At 44.3% G+C, this 21,257-nt stretch overlaps 1 protein-coding gene across 4 annotated transcripts in view; it reads right to left on the bottom strand.

The window, feature by feature from the left end:
- Positions 1-21,257, bottom strand: part of TEC (tec protein tyrosine kinase) — an 88,124-nt gene that overhangs the window by 59,887 nt on the left and 6,980 nt on the right. The window contains exon 1 of one of the 4 annotated variants that reach the window (XM_060690842.2): positions 6,569-6,686. The exons of the other annotated variants lie outside the window; for them this stretch is intronic. Coding sequence (XP_060546825.1) covers positions 6,569-6,619 — 51 coding nt within the window. The 5' untranslated portion in view covers positions 6,620-6,686. Of the gene's footprint in view, positions 1-6,568; positions 6,687-21,257 lie in introns of those variants that run through there. 4 annotated transcript variants of the gene reach the window in all.

Raw genomic sequence — 21,257 nt, forward strand, 5'->3', positions numbered from 1 at the left:
ACATGGAGAAAATCTAGTCACGGGTCCAGAGGTACTTCACGAGAAGCATACTCCACTCCTCTACTCACTCTATGCCACCAGACTTTAAATTTTAGGCTTGGACAAGCTCTGGAACTGCACCGCCTGCGGTACGATATAAGCACAGTACACAAAATTATCTGCTACAACGTCTTACCTGTCAACGATGTCTTCAGCATTCACCCTCAATAATACACGGGCAAACAATCGGTAGAAACTCAAGGTAAACTGCTCCAAACTCGATTGCAGAAAATACGACTTCAGCAACAGAGTGGTCAACGCCTGGAATGCTCTACCTGAGTCCATTGTTACGTCCTCAAACCCTCATAGCTTCAACCTTAAGCTGTGTACCGTGGACTTCACCCCATTCCTAAGAGGTCCGTAAAAGGGGTGTGCATAAGCGCACCAGCGTGCCTTCCGTCCCTGTCCTACTGTCCCCATTTATTTGTATTCATTTCTTTCGTTCATATCCATGTTTATATTTATACCTGCTATCTTGTACATGTTTGATAAACCAATAAATACAAAATACAAATAATACTTCAAGACAAGTTATTCTGTATTTCTGTGCGGTGTAGTGGTTAAGTCAGTGGTGGGTTGTCCCCGGTTCAGACCGGTTCGCAAGAACCGGTAGTAAAACCGGTGGGAGGCTCCGCCCATCAACCCCAACGTCATCAGGAAGCTTCTGTGTATGCGGCCCTGTTGTGAACTGGTAGTAAAGGTAAGTAAAACCCACTCCTGGGTTAGATGCTGGACTGGCTCTGGGGAGACCCAGGTGCAAATTTACCTTCAGCCACAGAAGTTCACTGGGTGACTTTGGACGCTCAAGTCAAGCTATTTCCAAAGACTGTGGGGAAAAGATTAAGGAAAAAGATCAAGTAAGATAAAAATCTAATGGAAAAAAACCCTACGGATCCCTTTTTAATTTTTAATTCTTGCAAGAAAGAACAAGAATGAAAGGTAACAGCAATGAATAAGGTATATCAACATTCAGTCATAATTTGCACAGAAGTCTATTTATCAAGAGAAATTAATGATAGCACAATTTGTACATAAATTGGATTTCCAGATCCAATAAAAATGTGATTCATCCGTTTGAAAAGCAAGTATCTGAATTTTATTGGTAACTTTTTCCATAAAAGCAATTGTCCATACCTTTGCATGCCAATTATTCAAAAATAGGTTATCCAGAAATGAACAATTTGGAGCAAATCTCAATCCTGTGGCCCGGAAAGGTACAATAAACTGTAGAAAAGGGGTGTCAAACTTGTGGCCCACGGGCCAGATGCATCACGTGCTGGCCACATCCATCCCCGTTTTAGCGAAGGAGGAAAAGTCGAGATACGTCATGCGACGACTTGAGTTTGACACCCCTGCTCTAGAGTTATCTTCCTCAAAAATATGTAATAATCCCAATTCTGGATTACTTTTATACTTTTTCTTTAGTTATTATTCTAAATTATTCAACAATATTTTGATGAATGACTATGGACTAGTTGTGTTAGTCTAAGCCAGCTAAAATTAAATGCCAACAATGTAATATTGTGTTTTCCTCTGTATCTCTCATATGGAAGCCAGTAGAAAACCATCTGATTTCCAAAGCATTTGTCACTTGGCCTCCTCCATTTATTTTCCTAAATTTGTATCTCACAAGTTACATGCGTTTATGTATAAACTGATGATTGTGCCTCTGACTTAAATAAGTACTTATAGCAACCCAAACTCAAAAGTTGACTGTGATGCCTGGAGCCAGGATCTCAATTTGATGCTCTTTTGCAAATTAGGTGTCAGCGCCTCAGCGCTGGCATAGAGAGGAGAGAGATAAGCTCTGAACTTTTGCCTGCTAAATCCCTTTGAAGCCGAATTGTCGTGGAAATGAGGGGGGGTAGACATTCCTGGGAAATGACGAGACAAGAAGTCTGGAGAATGACTTGGAAGATAGCCAATGAGAAGCAGAGATTTGGGGATCGGAAAGGGAGGGATTGGGGGGCAAAAGGTCAGTCTTGTCCGCATCGAGTCATGATCCGGTGGCTGTGCTCAATTAAAGAAAAGATTTCCTTAAAGATTGGCAGTTTGGAAATTCATTTATTTTGTGATAGCATCGAAGTCTGACATTAGGATTTGTAAATTAGGAGAATATTTGTTTAAGAGCCATTACGGTGCAGTGGTTAGAATGCAGTATTGCAGGCTAATTCACTGCTCACTGCCCACTGCCAGGAGTTCGATCCTGACCAGCTGAAGGTTGACTCAACTGTCCATCCTTCCGAGGTCGGTAATATGAGGACCCAGATTGTAGTGGGCAATATGGTGACTCTGTAAACTACTTAGAAAAGGCTGTAAAGCACTATGAAGTGGTATTGTTATTGCTATTATCTTATGGAAGTGGAAAAAAGGCCCAGTATACAGTATTTTTTCATTTCCAATTGATTTAGTAGCTTAGATAAGCAGATGCAAAGCTGCTCTGTGTGACAATAGATAACTATTTCACTAAAAATGAGAATTGTTTCCCCTTTTGTGTGAGAGTGGACACTGGGTATTTCCAAACGGCAGACTGATTATTTGTTGATGAGATTTATATGGCCGCCCATCTCATAAAGGTGACTCTGAGCAGCAAACAAAATTAGAACAATACTTAGATGAGTTCTATAGCAGTGGTGGTGAATTTATGGCATGTGTGCCAGAGGTGGCATGCAAAGCCCTCTCTGTGGGCATGTGCGCCGTCAGCCCAGCTCTGTTTCAGATCTGTGCCACGCGTGCACACGTGCCTCCCACCAGCCAGCTGGTTTTCGGGTCTCTGCCGTGCATGCGTGGGGCAATTTGGGCATTCCCTGCCTAAATGGTTCGCCATCACTGATCTATAGGCAAGATACATCCCAATTTAATGGATTAAGTTGGAATCAACAGAGTAGTCATGACCCCTGAGACATAATCCAACGAGTTGGGATCCAATGAATAATTTTACCATGAACATATTAACACAAAAGAAATCTGAAGAAATGCCATTATTTGGATATTGAACAAGTATCAGAAAGCTCATAGTTTTTAAGACTTGGTAAGTAAAAGTTCTAAAATCCTTCCTACCTCCATTCCTACACCATATCTTCTTTTGGTTCATTGTTCTAAGGATTTTTTCCCCCATTTCCATATTATTTATGCAAGAAAGGGGAAGATCCTGAAATAATAGATGCAGCTGATAAAGGGAAGTGTCAGAGTGATGTTAAGAGAACTGTGGAGCATTTGACTATGTCAACTGCATATAAAGAAAATTTGTATAAAATGTTTTATAGATGGCATTTCGCACCCCCAAGACTGGCAAAATTGTATAAAGGTAGATCCGCTAAATGTTGGCAGTGCAATCAAACACCTGGTTCATATTATCATATGTGATAGTCATGCCCAAAAGTTAAAAAATATTGGACAAAAATACATACTTGGTTGGAAAAAATGATAAAGCAGCATAGACTTGAAATCAGAGATACTTTTATTGGACATTTTACCAGAAAAATATGATAAAAGGACTATATATTTGATTTTACATGTACTAACTGCAGCTAGAATTGTACTTGCACAACAATGGAAGAATGATGAGATCCCAACAGATGAAAGTGTAATTAAGAAAATGTGCAGAAATGGATAGACTAACGCTTACTATTAAGAACAAAAAAGAAACTGAATATTTTTTTGATATGGGACCTGTTTTATCAATGGTTAGACAATAGAAACAGAAGTTAGAAAGGGGGAGACATAAAAAGAGGAAATGTTAAAATGGAGACTCTTTATAGTAGATAATGTTAAACTTTATTATACTATTAATATTATTGGGATGAATACTATTGTAAACATTTGAACTATGACTGCCTAAAAACAATTGTATCCGGACAACACACTGTTCGATGGAAATTGAATTTTTATGTTATATAAATAAAATAAATAAAACATTAAAAAAAAACTGCAGCGTATAATCACACCTCTCCTTCCTAAAGATGGAAAATGTCACAGTAACTGTTCGTTAAGAATCTCTTCTTTCAGATTGCTAAAGAAACAAGGACGTTTTTAAACGTCCCTTGAGATGGTCCTCCGCCACTACTTTCTCTAGAAATCTTAAAAGTGGTGCTTATTATTTTATGGGATCAGCTGGTGGGACTCATGTGGAAACAAATGCCCAGCGCTCAAGGTGCATGTTTCCTCTGAAGAGGGCAGCCATAGTCCATCAGCCCAGAGAGAGGTGGCAGGCAATCCCGTCAGCTGAGGCAGTTCCCAAGGACAATGAATCTCAAGAGATCTGGAGCTAAGTCAGAGAAAGAGACGGCTGATCGTGATCCAAGAACTCACCAGCAACTAAGACATGCAGAAGACATGCAGAAAACAGGTGGTCAGCTTATCTCCTCAAGGAGTGTTGATGGTAAATCCCTGCCGATGACTGGCCGATGTAAAAACAACCACCAGGCTCTTTCTCCCCTTTTTGGGAACAATATCCCCATTTTTGGCCTTTGTACATTGAATCTATCAATTGGACCCTACGCGCCTCCGGACTTCTCTGCTTCTTCATTCTCTTTGTCAACATGCTTTGACTTAAAGGCAAAGTGCATACATCTCCTGACTCTTTGATTTGCAACCTCTCCGATCAAGTATGATCTCTGCCACTCACATTGACAAATTTATAAGTCCAGCGTAAAACCGCTTGTGAACTTCCAATCAATAGGCTACATTGCAGGACAATGCTGCAGTTAAGGTATCTTTTTTTCTTCACAAATCTGACAGGCAGGTTACACCTGGATCACTAGGCCAGTACTCAACTCACCCAACTTACCGTTTTTTTCAGAGTATAAGATGCACTCCCCGCCCTAAAAGAGGGAGAAAATTTGGGTGTGTCTTATACACCGAATGTAGCCCCACTCAGCTGCTGGCCCCCACCCTTTGGCAGTTTTCGGCCTCCGCAAGTCGCGTTTTCAGCCTCCGCACGCTGTTTTAGACCTGTTCCAGGCTGCAGGGATCGCCACAGCACATCGCTGTCTCCATGCCTCATGTTTTTGTTCTCTGTGCGTCATGGTTTTAGCCTCCACGTGTCGGGTTTTTGGCCTCTGAACACTCCATTTTAGACCCGTTCTAGGTTGCAGGGATCGCCACAGCATATTGCTGCCAACTGCTGCCTCTGCGCATCATGTTTTCAGCCTCTGCATGCCCCGTTTTTGCCCTCAGCGCACGTTTTCGGGTGGTTCCAGGTGGCGGGGATTGGTGGGCAGCGATCCCTGCCACCTGGAACCACCCAAAAATGCGATGTGTGGAGGCCGAAAACGCGACTTGCGGAGGCCAAAAACTGCCAAAGGGTGGAGTCAACGATTGGCGGTGATGTGCTGTGGCAATCCCCACAGCCTGGAATGGATCTAAAATGGAGCGTTCAGAGGCCAAAAACGCCAGGCACAGAGGCCAAAAACATGAGGCATGGAAGCGGCGATGGTCTGTGGCAATCCCTGCAGCCTGGAACAGCTGATTGGGGATATTCCGGGAGGCCGATCCACCAATCAGCTGCTTATGCTGAATCAGCTGTTTATGCTGATTCAGCTGCTTATGCTGAATCAGCTCCTTATGCTGATTCAGCTGCTTATGCTGAATCAGGCTGCGATAATGTGGTGAAGGTGACCAGGCTGTTTGCTCTCTGCTGCAAGGACGCTAACCAGATGAATACCAATGGACGCCGGTAGGCAGAGGCAGATTTTTTTGTTTTGTTTTCCTCCCCAAAAATTAATGTGCGTCTTATACTCTGGAGCGTCTTATACTCCAAAAAAATACAGTAGATGGCTAAAGGAGCAATGGTGGCACAGTGGTTAAAATGCAATATTGCAGGCCCATAACCAGTTTGATCCTGATCAGCTCAAGGTTGACTCAGCTTTCCAGCCTTCTGAGATCAGTAAAATGAGGACCCAGATTGTTGGGGGCAATATGCTAACATTTAACAAACAGCTCGGAGAGTGCTGTAAGACACTATGGAGTGATATATAAGTCTAACTCCTATTGCTATTGCTAAACCCGTCACTCTGTCTATCAAGATTTGTCTCCTTCCCCAGCCAAAGCCATCCACATTGAGGGAGTGATTGGTGGCTGCTTTCCTGTTGCCATAGAAACCCATCAATTATTGCACCTTACTAATCTGTTAGGATAGTAGTAGCACTCGCTGCTCTACTCTGCTCAAGGCAGAGTAGAGTCCGCATGTAGTCCTGATAGGTAGGCAAAACAAATTGTGCCACTGCATAAAATAAAGGAACGCACATTCAGCTGTCTGTCTGAATGTGCCCTTATGAGTCAAACACGGTTCAATCTTCCAAGCGTAAAGACCAACCAGAGCCCTGGGAAGGAACAACTAAGAACTGCAACTGTTGTTCTCCAGCAAATATTCCTCCACCAACAAGTTGTACCAATATAATTATACAGGCGATGCTCCCATCATATCCGCTTTAGCCAAACATCCATTACTTAAAAGTCAAGAGAAAACAGCAGAATTTTTACAGAAATACAAAGTTAACAGAGTGGGGCAGATTAGAAAATGAGATACCTTTCTCCTTATTCTTTTTCTCCTCCATTGGTGCCTGAGCCACCCCAGCATCAGAGGTTCACAATTGAATAAGCAACTCTGCGCTCACTGCTAAAAGTTCTTGGAAATAAAGGTTATTCCTTGGAAAACAGGCCTTGTGCAATGGTTGTGCGAAGGTTAGACGATGAAAAGCTCAAGGGAATTCAAGCCAAGATGAACAGCAATCACAAAACAAAAAAAGACAAATGAGAGGGGGAGAAACTTTTGAGGAAGAGGGGAAAAACCGCTTGTATATCGTGTGACTGTGAGAAAGAGGAAATAGCATGTGGTAGGCAGAGGAAGAATAACTGAAGACGGACATCAGTGGTTTAGCAGTCTAACAACCCAAATGAAAATTTTATGTGATGGCTCAGCATGTAAATATTCTTGGATCTCTTAAAGTGGACATTGAAAAGGTTTTGTCTGGGCTGTAACTGCACTAGAAAACAGCAAAACAGAATATTTTTGACAGGGGTGAGATCCAGCAGGTTCTGACAGGTTCTGGAGAACTGGTAGCAGAAATTTTGAGTAGTTCGGAGAAACGGCAAATACCACCTCTGGCTGGCCCCAGAGTGGGGTGGGAATGGAGATTTTGCAATATCCTTCTCCCAGGAGTGGGGAGAGAATGGATTTTGCAGTATACTTCCCCTAGAGTGGGGTGGGAATGGAGATTTTGCAGTATCCTTCCCCTGCCACGCCCACCAAGCCACGCCCACCAAGCCACAGCACGCCCACCAAGCGACGGCCACAGAACCAGTAGTAAAAAAATTTGAATTTTACCACTGATTTTTGACCAGGGTGGATAAAAATCAATGATTTTTTTTAAAAAAAATCAAAAAAATCAGATTTTTTTAATTTAAATCGGATTTTTTTGATTTTTATCGAATTTATTTTAATAAAAAACTTTTGGGGTAAAAATCTATCGTAAGATAGTTTTCTATTTAAGATACATAAATAATTTAGTTTATTCAGCATGAAATGGATCTTAGTTATGTAGCATGAGGCTGTATATTCTGCAACACTGGGACTATCGGTGAGTCAACAGTGGGTCAAAGGAGTAGCAGAGATGACAGTTGCTTTTTAAAAATTATGATTTAAATCGAGTTTATTTAAATCAAGCCTTTTTACTAGTGATTTAAATCATGATTTAAATTGTGATTTAAATCAACTTGATTTAAATCAAATCCACCCTGTTTTTGACCATTATTTCTTCTTTACTTACTTTGGTGTATTTACACTATAAATGACAAAGACATTTCAAGGAATAAATGTCTATAGAATATTGTCTGTGCTATAAGGAAGGAAAGAAATTTGAGGAGATGGTACCGACAAGTTATTTGTTATAGCTGCTATTAGAATAATAATGCCACCAAGCTATCCTTGGCTTTTCTGATTGTGTCAAGAGAGGGAGTACTTGTTAATTTATGTTGGATAGAGAGAAACCAGGTTTATAACAAGGAGCATGTGAACCTTGTATTAAAAGAATGACAAACTGCAGTAGCTATCCGCTGTGGGATCCACTTCAAAGTTATGTTAAGCATTTTTGAGATCAGAATATCTGAAGATTCTCCCTCCCTTCTCATTGAAACGTACTCACTTAACTAAAATCATCACCTGAGGTCCTTGTGTGCATCCCAGGTTCACAACGTCCCGATATAGTCAGTTGGCGCCATCACTGACTATTGGGGGCAAGTCGTTGGCCCCCATGGATGGGGTTCGCAACTTGGGCGTCCTCCTGGACTCACGGCTGTCTTTAGAAAAGCATATGACGGCCGTGGCCGGGAGGACTTTTTATCAGGTTCGCCTGATTCACCAGTTGCGTCCCTTTCTGGATCGGGACTCATTACGCACGGTCACTCACGCCCTTGTCACCTCACGCCTGGACTACTGCATTGCTCTCTACATGGGGCTCCCCTTGAGGAACACCCGGAGGCTCCAACTGGTCCAGAATGCGGCCGCGCGGGTGGTGATGGGAGTGACGTGGCGCTCCCATGTGACCCCCCTCCTGCGCGAGCTGCACTGGCTCCCAGTGGTCTTCCGGGTGCGCTTCAAGGTTTTGGTTACCACCTTTAGAGTGCTCCATGGCTCAGGACCAGGGTACTTATGAGATCGCCTTCTGCCACCAGTAGCCTCTCACTGATCAGTTTGCTCCCATAGACAGGGGCTCCTCAGGGTGCCGTCGGCCAAACAATGTCGACTGGTGGCCCCCAGGGGGAGAGCCTTCTCTGTGGGGGCACCTGCCATCTGGAACGAGCTCCCCCCGGAGATACGGAGGATCCAAGATTTACGCACTTTCCGCCGCGCCCTAAAAACGTTTTTATTCCAACAGGCTGGTCTGGCCTAACTCTCCCTTTTAAATTGGGTTTTAAATGTTTTACATAAATTGGATGTTTTTAAATTTGTTTTTGAGCCCAAATTATTTAATCTATTTTTAATAGCTTTTAAGTTTTGTATGTTATTTGTATTTTTATCTTGGCTGTTCATCGCCCTGAGTCCTTCGGGAGTAGGGCGGTATATAAATATGATAAAATAAAATAAATAAATAAAATAACAAGAACTCTTAATTTGGAACTGGAGATGTCCTGATGTTCCACAGCTTTCTTCAGACAGAATCTCACCTCCCTTTTTATTAATGTATATGCCTAAACATCCTCACCTAAGGAAGTCTTTTCAAATTTGCTTGGCTTAATCTCCTGAAATCAAACCTGCTGCACCAAATCACCTTAAGTCTTAGGGCAGAGGTGTCAAACTCAAGGCCCGGGGTTGGATCTGGCCTGCGAGTTACTTAGATCTGGCCCACGGGGCTACTCTGGAAATAGTGAAGGACCGGCCCACGGTGGTTCTGCCAATGAAAACAGGTTCCTGAGCAACATTTTCGGCTGCCACAGCCTCCTGCAACCCTCTGCCAGAGAAAACGGAACCCCTCTCAAGCTCCGTTTTCACTGGCAGAGAATTGTAGGAGGCCGTGGAAGCCGAAAACGGAGCTCAGGAGTCAGTTTTCACTGGCAGAGCGCTTGGGCCACCACAGGCGCCCCTGACACAAGTGACATCAAGCTGGCCACGCCCACCCTGGCCCCCCAAGGTCCAACACAACCCTGGTGTGGCCCTCAATGAAACTGAGTTTGATACCCCTGTCTTAGGGGATATTACTTGTTTTCCTCAATACCTTTTTTCAATTTGGTACATTTCTGCATTTCGATTTCACTTGCGCTTGGTTTATTGTGCTAGCTGTGGCATTTTGAAAGGAAAGATACGATACAATTTCTAAAAAAATCAAACTTGGAAAAAGGGGAAGAATGGAAGGAATTTAAATTATGGAAAAGGAAATGGGGATTTTGCAGTAACCTTCCCCTGCCACGCCCACCAAGCCACACCCACCACACCCACCAAGCCACACCCACAGAACCGGTAGTAAACTTTTTTGAAACCCACAACTGTTTGGGTGGCCTGTAATATACACCTATGGCCATCATGGCGAACCTGTGGCACGCATAGCCATATCAGTGGGCATGCCAGTTCAGCTCTGGGGAGCATGCGCGCGCCGGCCAGCTGATTTTCGGGCCTTCTAGGCCCACCAGGAGTAGGGAAACAGGCTGTTTCCTGCCTCCGGAGGGGATGGGGGAGATGGGGAAGGCCCGTTTTTCTTTCTTACCTGGCTCCAGACCCTCTCTACGCATCTGGGAAGGGCAAAAACAGCCTTTCCCACTCCCTCGGAGGCCCTCCAAAGGCCTGAAAGGGCTCATTCCCCAACTCCCGGTGGGACAGGAAGTGACTTTTTTGCTGTCCCCAGCCTCCAGAGCCTTCCACCGGGAGTTGGGAAATGAGCCCTTTCAGGCCTCCGAGGGAGTGGGAAAGGCTGTTTTCACCCTTCCCAGATGCATAGAGAGGGTCTGGAGCCAGGTAAGGAAGAAAAACGGGTCTACCTGGCCATCACGTGCCAGGAGCGGGGGGGAGGGGGGTTGCACACGCATGCGCAGGGCAGGGCGCATAGAATTATGGGTGTGGGCACCCACACACGTGAGCTTCCCCTGCCCCCCTCTCTTGGCACGCAATGGCAAAAAGGTTAGCTATCACTGACCTATGGCAATGTCATTTCTTTTTTTCTCTCTTTTATATTAGCCCATATACATTCAAGAAGGCTTTTATCCTTGGTTTTATGCATATCTGTTGAGGTGTAGTGATTTTTATTTTTATTTTACATGTAATGCAACTCTACCTTTTCTTTTGGTAAGTCTGTTTCTTTTGAACAATTTATATACTTACAGCAGTACATTCCAGTTGTGAGTGTTTCAGTAATGGCAAGTACCGTATTTTTCGGAGTATTTTTCCTCCAAAAAAGAGGGTGAAAATCTGGGTATGTCTTATACTCCGAATGTAGCCCCGCCCAGCTTCTCAAAGGAGGTTTCAGAGGCTGAAAGCTTCAGAAAAAAAGCCTCCAAATAGAGCTTCAGGAGAAAAAGCCCCCAAACAGAGCTTCAAAAAAAAAAGGCCCCAAACAGAGCTTCAGAAAAAAAGCCCCCAAACAGAGCTTCAGAGTCAGAAAAAAAAGCAAAAAAAAAGCAAGGCACAGAGCTCACAAGCAAGGAACCTGTTGCTAAAATTCACCTCTGGGAGCAGCTGATTAGGGGTATTCCGGGAGGCCATACACCCACCAATCAGCTTTTTTCTTATTTTCCTCCCCAAAAACTAAGGTGCGTCTTTATACTTATACGAGTTGCGTTATGGGCGCAACTCGTGCCCACGTGACACCAATCCTGCGTGAGCTGCACTGGCTCCCAGTGGTCTTCCGGGTGCAATTCAAGGTGCTGGTCACCACTTTTAAAGCGCTCCATGACATAGGACCCGGGCACCTTCGAGACCGACTTCTGCCACCAACAGCCTCCCACTGGGCGGTCTGCTCCCACAGAGAGGGTCTCCTCAGGGTGCCATCGGCCAAGTTATATCGGCTGGCGACACCCAGGGGGAGGGCCTTCTCTGTGGGAGCCCCTGCCCTGTGGAATGAACTGCCCCCGGAAAGGCGTAAGATCTCCCACCTCCGTGTATTTCGCTGTGCCCTCAAGACCCTGCTGTTCCGCCAGGCCGGGCTATCAATGTAATGATTTTTTAAATTGGGTGTTTTAAATTTTTGGGGTTTTAAATCTGAGCCGAAATTATTTAATAATTTTAATTATTTTTAATTAATGTCTGTCTTTGTGCTTTTAATAGGCTGTACACCACCCTGAGTCCTTCGGGAGAAGGGCGGTATAGAAATAAAATTATTTATTTATTTTATTTTATTTATTTACTCCGGTGTGCCTTATACTCCGAAAAATACGGTATATCATACTTGCCTTCATATACTAGTACCGTGATGGTGAACCTATGACACAAGTGCCAGAGGTGGCACACAGAGTCCCGCACAGAGTCCCACACAGATGGCACGCGCCGTCACCCCAGGTCAGGTCTACGTAGCGTTTCTTTCGTGAGCTTCTGTTTCTCTGCAAACGACGAAACAGAAGGTCACGAAAGAAGAAGATCTTACCTCTTGCCACGCTGCTGGTGTTGGGATGCCCCGCCTCCCGCCAGCCAGCTGGTCTTCGGGTCTCTGCTGCGCATGTGCGCATGTCCACACATGTGCACTTTCATGCATGTCCATGCATGCACATGTCCACATGTGACTGCATGCACATGCACGCACATGTTCACACATGCGTTAGCACACGTGCACCTTTCTGCTTGGGCATGCATGACCGCAGTTTGGGCACTCGGTGTCTAAAAGGTTTGCCATCACTGTACTAGTCCTTTAAATTCACCCTGTTTTTTCCCCTAAAGTTTGAGCATTAGTGTATAGGCATCTCGGTCCTTTATGACTGATCCTGGGTATACTTTCCACCTCTCCTGCTTTATATCTGAGGTTTCCTTCCTTCCCATCACTCCCTACATCCTTGTTTGATTGTTTGTCTTGGGTTTTATGCTTGGGATTCGGTCCTAAAAATTGGTCACCCTCCACCCTTTAAAGCTCTTGAGATAAGCTGAGCCACTCATTTTCTGAACACATTCTTCCTGGTTCTTCTGAGGTGCAGCCCATCCCTTGCCAGGAGCCCTTCATGTAGGTAATGCAGACCGTGATCGAGATTACATAGTTTGCATACCAGTTTACATAGATTAAATACCAGTTTACCTAGCTATTTTCCATGCTTTATGCTTCTTAAGTGTTTATGCTTCTTCAAGTTGCTTTTGCTTTTAATTGAGGATGCTGGAATTATCCTTACTTGGTTCACAAAAATGGATTGTGACTGAAAATTAATTACCGTATTTTTCGGAGTATAAAACGCACCGGAGTATAAGACGCAGCTTAGTTTTTGGGGAGGAAAATAGGGGGGAAAAATATCTGCCTACCAGATATTCATCTGACTAGTGTCCTTAGTCTGGGTCAGCTTCAGCATATTAGTTTGCTGGTTTTTTATCTCCTGCTTGGGGATAAAAAACAGCTTCTAAGGCACAGCTGAGAGGAAGCAGGAATGAGAAAAGGAGGCAAAGCTGGGAAGACGCTCGCTAGTGCCTCGTTAGCTTCAAAAAAGCTACATTTAGAGTATAAAATGTACCCAAATTTTCAGCCTTTTTTAGGGGGGAAAAGGTGTGTTTTATACTCCGAAAAATATGGTAATGGAAAAGTACAAATAACATTAGGGATGCGGTGACTCAGTGGCTAAGATGCTGAGCTTCTCGATTGAAAGTTCGGCAGTTCAGCCATTCGAATCCCTGGTGCCGCGTAACAGGGTGAGCGCCCGTTACTTGTCCCAGCTTCTGCCAACCTAGCAGTTCGAAAGCATGTAAAAAATGCAAGTAGAAAAATAGGGACCACCTTTGGTGGGAAGGTAACAACGTTCCGTGAGACTTTGGCATTTAGTCATGCTGGCCACATGACCACAGAGACGTCTTCAACAGCGCTGGCTCTTTGGCTTTGAAACAGAGATGAGCACCGCCCCCTAGAGTCAGGAACGACTAGCACATATGTGCGAGGGGAACCTTTACCTTTACCTTTTACAAATAGCATGAAGATACCAAAAACAACTTCAGCCTAGGACAGGGTTGTCAAACTTGATTTCACTGAGGGCCGCATCAGGGTTGTGTTTGACCTAAGGGGGCTGGGGTGGGCATGGCCAGGGTGGGTATGGCCAGCTCGACGTCACTCCTGCCGGGGGCGCCTGTGGTGGCCCGAGCGCTCTGCCAGCGAAAACGGGCTCCTGAGCTCTGGTTTCAACTGCCACTGCCTCCTGCACCCCTTTGCCAGTGAAAACGGAGCTCCATTTTCACTGCAGAGGACTGCAGGAGGTTGTGGCAGCTGAAAACGGAGCTCAGGAGCCCGTTTTCGCTGGCAGAAGCACTGTGGGCCGGTCCTTCACTGTTTCCTGGGTGGCCCTGTGGGCCAGATCTAAGTACCCTGCGGGCTGAATCCGGGCCCCAGGCCTTGAGTTTGATACCCCTGGTCTAGGACAATGATGAAGAGGTTGTAAGTGCAGTTACTTACTTTTACAGTTACCGGTATTATTACTTTATCTGCTATGCTAAGTGGAACTGATGTCTTATATAAGCAAACAAACAATGTGCGAACAGGAAATACACTGATGATTATCTAAAACTGTAATTTCATTGGGCTGGAGATCCATTCCCCAACTCCCACACAATCCTCTGAAATATTATGTTCTGAAATTTTGCCAACTAATGCCATAAAGCTACAGAGTTCTTATTATAAAGCAGGAAATACATACAATTATTCAAGTGGAAAATAATTTTGGCTAAATATTTTAAGTACAAAACCTAATAAAAAGACCTTTAAAATAAAAACAAAAAAAAAGATAAGGCACAGTTAAATATTAATAATATTCATTATTGTACACATTGAAAATGTAAACTGGGATTCTCTGGAAGATTCAAAATGTATGTGTTTAACTCCTTGCATTTTCTGAATGCTTATTTAGAAATCCATGACAAGAAAAAGTTTAAGAAATGCACCTAGTAGCTATGCCTCATAGGAAACAAATGCTAAAATTAAATGAGAGGTGATGCTGTTCCTTTTTCTTCACTCACACTCTCTCTTCCGTGTGGCAGGCGGAGAGGAAAATTGGTGAAACTCCCCTTGTATATAAATATAATGTCTGAAATTGGATCAAGAAAGGACACTAAACCCAACTGAAAGAGACCAAATAATGCCATGTCTAACCCACATCTCTAAAGAATCATACAACTGCAATTATCATGTTATTTCCCATTTATGCTTCTGAGTTGTTTTTACTGACTTATGTCGAGTCTCAATTGACACAGTACCCTCTCCATCAAGGAAATTGTGGAACATGTTAAAACCACAACTGACGAAAAACAGTTTTAGGTGTCACCACAACTAATTTCTCAAGGTAGCAGGAAAATCCCTAAACATTCAAACCATTTTATCACGAGGATTATGTCCCCAACAGTCATAGGATACCCTACCCAGAAGACTCTATAACTGTGATGGCGAACCTGTGGCACACAGAGCCCTCTCTGTGGGCACACGAGCCATTGCCCCAGCTCCGCCGTGCATGAGTATGTGCCTCCCGCCGGCCAGCTGGTTTTTGGGTCAGCGGGGGGCGGGGCATATGCGGGAAATGTGCGTGCATGTGCAGGGGGCGGGGCACATGCCTGGGGGTCGCGCACCCATGCATGGGGAGGTGCACGTTGGGGTCATACATGCGTGCTTGGGGGTCGTGCACGGGGGGCTGCTGGGGTCATGCACGCATTAGCTGGGCACATGTAGGGGATCACACGCACATGTGCTGGGGCGGGGTGCGCAGGGGGGTTTGCTCATGCATTGCATTATGGGTATGCACACACACACACGTTTTCGGGACTCGGTGCCGAAAAAGTTAGCCATCACTGCTCTTCCTTACATGTCTAGGTAAGGAAGGAAGGAAGGCTCTTCCAGCAACATTATGTCATATGTAGCTTTTAGAGTAGACTTCTTCAAAGCATGACTTTTTTTCCCCAAGGGGGTGCGATGGCTCAGTGGTTAAAGACATTGAGCTTGTCAGCTGGTTTGAGACTTGCGCATCATGCAACAGGGTGAGTTCCTGTTACTTGTCTCAGCTCCTGCCCACCTAGCAGTTCGAAAGCATACAAACACAAGTACATAAATAGGTACCACATCAGTGGGACGGTAACAGCGTTCCATGCGCCTTGGCATAAACGATGCCGGCCACATGACCATGGAAATGTCTTCAGACAATGCTGGCTCCCTCGGCTAAGAAATAGAGATGAGCAATGCCTATTAGAGTAGGACACAACTGGATAAGGGAAACCTTTAGAAAAAGTTGCCATTATAGCAACATCTAAGTTCGCATGTGATTTGGCATGTTAAAATAGCACCAAAGACAGAACTTTACATGAAAATAAACATATGAGAACAGAATGTCAAGGATTATTTGGTTTCATTACTGGCCCCTTTTTTGCAACAATCCAAAGGTGTGATATACAAAGGGGAAGAACTGTGAAAACGATTAGAGATATATGAGGTTGGCATGTCAGCATTTCTGATTGCTTAAGTGTCAAACTATTTTTTTAAAATTAACAGTGACTTGTTCCACCAGCTATCATGAAAACTGCTGTGAGGAAAATGCTCTATCTGCATTATGGTTTTGTTATTCGTGTATTTTTTTTTTTAAACTGTTTAACCTAGTGGTATATTGGAAAGAAAAGACTCCTTCCATCTTTCTGTCCGCCTATCTGCAGGATAACTCTCCAAAAATTGAACAAATGGGACAAGATTTGGACCAGAAAGAAAGCAGTGAGGTGAGGGGGAGAGTGGATGTGGGAAGGAGGGAGGGAAGGAGGAATGCAGTCACTCTCTCTCAGTCCAATCCACCTCACAGGGTTGATGTTGTAGGGAAAATAGGAGAAGGGAAGAATGTATGTTCGCCACCTTGCATTACTTATAAAGTATTAAAGAAGGGATAAAAATCAAATAAATAGACAGCAAATTGAAATGCTGCCGTTTTGTCCAGAACACAGTGGTGGGATTCAGCCAGTTCGTACCTGTCCGGGAGAACCGGTTGTTAACTTTCTAAGCAGTTCGGAGAACCGGTTGTTGGAAGAAATCTTATTTTGTTTTTTTCCCCCACTTTACAGGGCTAATCCTGTAAGGAAGAAAGGAAGGAAACGTTCTGGTGTTGTTTCTAGCCTAATCTTTATTGTCCTGCTTACAGAAACTGCCTCTCTGGTTAACCCTTATTACATTGTAACAGCTAAGGCGAAGCGCATCAACATGAGTGACATTGAGTAGGCCACACCCACATGGTCACATGACCACCTAGCCACGCTTACCCAGCTGTCATTAGGGCAGAGAACCGGTTGTTAAATTATTTGAACCCCACCACTGCATGCAACCCATCTTGTATATCCTAAATCACACATACACAAAACTATAGGTGCGGTCCATATGACTTGTGTTAGACAGAGGAACATACAAATGTTTTCCAGAAGGCATACTCTGCACAACTTCCCCCTCTTTTTTTTTTTTTTAATTAGATTTATATGCCGCCCTTCTCAGGAGACTCAGGGCGGTTTACAATGTGTTAAGCAATAGTCTTCATACTTTTGTACATTTATACAAAGTCAGCTTATTGCCCCCACAACTGGGTCCTCAATTTACCTACCTTAGAAAGGATGGAAGGTTGAGTCAACCTTGAGCCTGGAGAGATTCGAACATGCAATAATTGCAGAATGTTAGTAACAGGCTTTTAGTCTGTTGAGCTATCCAGGCTCCTCTTGTTTAAATCATAGTCTTTCTACATTTAGCTCACACCTTATTCAACTTTTTTGGAAACACAGGTTCATCCAGTCTGACTTCACCACCGCTTCACTTGCCGTGGTGGTAAATGAGATAGGAGACCTTACATTGCCTCATGATGGAGATGGAATCGAATGCTTGTGTCTGTTCCTGGTCAGTCGCATTAGATTAGAGTCTATCTGGAACCCCCTAATGCAGCAGCGGTTCTCAACCTGTGGTCTCCAGACCCCTGAGGGGCTGCGATGTTATCCCAGTGGGTCTGTGAAGGCTTGAAGAAATGTTATTTAAATCTGAGTTAATTCTTGGCCATGGTCCATGGCCACAAAAGTTATTTAAAGGGGGGGGGGGAGTCTGTGGTGAAGAATAGGTTGAGAACCATCGCTCTAATGAAATCCATAACACAGATGTCATCTGGGATCTGAGGTAAATTTCATTAGTGGCTGTGAAGAAAACTTAGACCAACCTGCTTTTCCTGAGGTATGTTGGACTTCCATTTCCAGGCATGGAACAATCTGCCTGCAATATCTAAGAATTGTGAACAGGTAACCAAACTAGTAAAGGTAACGGTAAAGGTTCCTCTCCCACATATGTGCTAGTCGTTCCCAACTCTAGGGGACGGTGCTCATCTCTGTTTCAAAGCCAAAGAGCCAGCGCTGCCCAAAGATGTCTCCATGGTCATGTGGCCGGCATGACTCAACGCCAAAGGCGCATGGCACGCTGTTACCTTCCCACCAAAGGTGGTCCCTATTTTTCTACTTGCATTTTTTACGTGTTTTCCAACTGCTAGGTTGGCAGAAGCTGGGACAAGTAACAGGAGCTCACGCCGTTACGCAGCACTAGGTATTCGAATCGCTGAATTGCCAACCTTTCGATCGACAAGCTCAGCATCTTAGCAGTTAAGCCACCGCGTCCCTCAATCAAACTAGCACCCCGATATAAAATGACCTACTTTAGTCATTTTCCTGGATTTATCTGCAAAACTACGTTGTGATGATCAAGGAATCTAAAGTGTGTTAAAGGGGCAAGGTCCACATGCAAGAGACAACTTCTTTTCAACCACTTAATCTCCATCCAATTAAATGATCTACTCTCTGTCACAACAGCAATGAACTTGGATCCAGGAATAGCTCTGCATACAGGCAGAATTTAGTTTCTCTAAGAATTCCATAGTTTGGTATCTCTAAGACAGGGGTCTCCAACCTTGGCAACTTTTAAGACTTGTGGATATCAACTCCACTCTGGGAGTTGAAGTCCACAAGTCTTAAAGTTGCCAAGATTGGAGAAACCTGCTCTAAGAAGTTCATATGATATGAATACAGGGCAGATTCCCATTTTCCAAACAGAAGGCCAAGGGAGAATATTAAGTCCTTCACAATTAAATCCTGAAGTTTTATCAGTGTTGTACTGCACCCGACATTCTTAGTGTCTTTAATGTCAGCCTCTAAAGAGACATCCAGATATTAGACATTTGGGTTACATATCTTGGTGTCATAGCTTATTATATAAACTACAGCTGGTAGGGATCACCCCTAATGCACCTAAAAATAATATTTTAGCTGTGTGTTATATAAACACACCAGTGTCTATGGTTGTATGTATTCTAGACACAGTTCCTTAGCTTTTAAAAATATAGAACAATGACTTACCTCATCAAGACTACGTTGGCTGTCTGTATAGATTGATTGATTTTCCACAATTGCTTTGTTTGTTATGGAAAAATAACTGTTTCCACAGTTATTTGTGTTATCATTTGTTATTGTTGTGTTATTAGAGTCATAGACTCATAGAAGTGAAGAGACCTTGGCTTTCTTCTAGTCCCACAATGGTGAACCTATGGCACGCGTGCCACAGGTGGCACACGGAGCCATATCTGTGGACATGCGAGCGTTGCGTTAGCTCAGTTCCAGCGTGCATATGCGTGCCGGCCAGCTGATTTTCAGGCCTTCTGGGCCCACCGGAAGACAGGAAACGGGCAGTTTCCAGCCTCCGGAGAGCCTCGGGGAGGGGGGATGGCTTTTTCGCCCTCCCCATGCTCCAAGAAAGTCTCTGGTATCAGGTTTCGATGTCGTCTCAAATAAAATAAATTGCATTTCCAAACAAATAGTCTTTGAAGAAATCTTTCATTTTATTAAGCACGACAACCTGTCCCCGATTGTGGCGTAGCCAACACTGACTTCCTGACCCCAAAACCTTCCCTTTCCGTTCCCCAATTCTCTGCGTCTCATTGGCCCTCTTCCCAAATCACTCTCCCCATATCTACTACTTCAGCTCCCAGGAATGTCCCCCCTCCCATCTCATCTCCTAGGGGATATTATCTTCAGGGAAAATAAGTAGGTGAGAAGTCAAGAGTCCTCTTGCCAGCTGCCCCCTCTTCTCCTTCTTATGTCAGCACTAGAGTAAATGCAGGTTGAACTGCTGAGATCTGGAGCCTGGGGAGAGCGAAAAATAGGCCCACTGTGCCATCGCGTGCCAAAACCGGGGGGAGGACGTGGGTGGTGGTCGTGCATGCATGCAGGGGGAGGGGCGCATTGAATTATGGGTGTCGGCACACGTGCATGCGACCTCCCTGCGCTCTCCCCGCTTTTGGCACACAACAGCAAAAAGGTTAGCCATCACTGTTCAGGCCCAATGCCCTGCCCAAGGCAGGACCCTTTATACCATCCTGGACAAATGATTGTTCAATCTTTTCTTGGAAACCTCCAGCGAGGGAACACCCACAACTCCAAGAGGCAAGCTGTTCCACTGGTTAATTGTACTCACGAAATTAATTTCGCAATTAATTGTACTCAGGAAATTTCTCTTTAGTCCCAGGCTGGGTCTTTCTTTAACAAGCTTCCACCCATTGTTTCTTATCCTGTCCTTAGGAGAATAAATTGATGCCCTCTTCCCTGTGACAGGCCTTCAAATATTGTAGGACGGCTGTCGTATCGCTCCTAAGCTTTCTCTTCATTAGGCTAAACATACAGAACCTAGTTTCCTTAACCATTCATTATACAATTGAGCTGCCAGATTCCTTATCACCTCTGTTGCTTTTCTCCGCATCCTTCTCGAACCTCAACGTCTTATTTATATTGTGGTGGCCAGAACTAGAAGCGGTATTCCATGTTTAGCGCAGGGGTGGGCTTCAAAAATTTTAGCAAGGGGTTCTCTGCCCAGCTGCTGAGTGGGCATGGCCATGGTAGGCATGTCCTAGTTGGCTTCCTGCACCACGGTGGGGGGAGGGTGTTTGCCCTCCCTGGGCTCCGGAGGCTTTTCTCAAGCCCCTGGGAGGGTGAAAACTGCCTCCCCAGGCCCTCTAGCAGGGGAAGGATACTGCCAAATCTCCATTCCCACCCCACTCCAGGGGAAGGATTTCAAAATCCCCATTCCCTCCCCACTCCTGGGGGAAGGATATTGCAGAATCCCCATTCCCACCCCGCTCTGGGGCCAGCCAGTGGTGGTATTTGCTGGTTCTCCACACTACTGAAAATTTCCGCTACCGGTTCTCTGAACTGTTCAGAATTTCCGCTACCGGTTCTCCAGAACCTGTCAGAACCTGTTAGATTTGACCCCTGGTTAAACTGTTCATTTATTCAAAGAAAGAAAGGAATTTATCTAATTTTGTTTTTATTTGGAAACTGCTTCTGGATTTTGAGCTTGTGATAGAAAAATGAAACTTTGACTTCGGTTGTGCTGATTAGACAGGTTTGTTGTTATACAAATGGCTAGTATGTATGTATGTATGTATGTATGTATGTATGTATATATATATATATATATATATATATATATATATATGTATGTATGTATATGTATATGTATGTGTTTGTGTGTGTATATGTGTATATGTGTATATATATATGTGTGTGTATATATGTGTGTGTATGTGTG

Source organism: Pantherophis guttatus, chromosome 8, assembly GCF_059756535.1.
Source record: "Pantherophis guttatus breed Tessera chromosome 8, ASM5975653v1, whole genome shotgun sequence".
Classification (NCBI taxonomy): Eukaryota; Metazoa; Chordata; class Lepidosauria; order Squamata; family Colubridae; genus Pantherophis; species Pantherophis guttatus.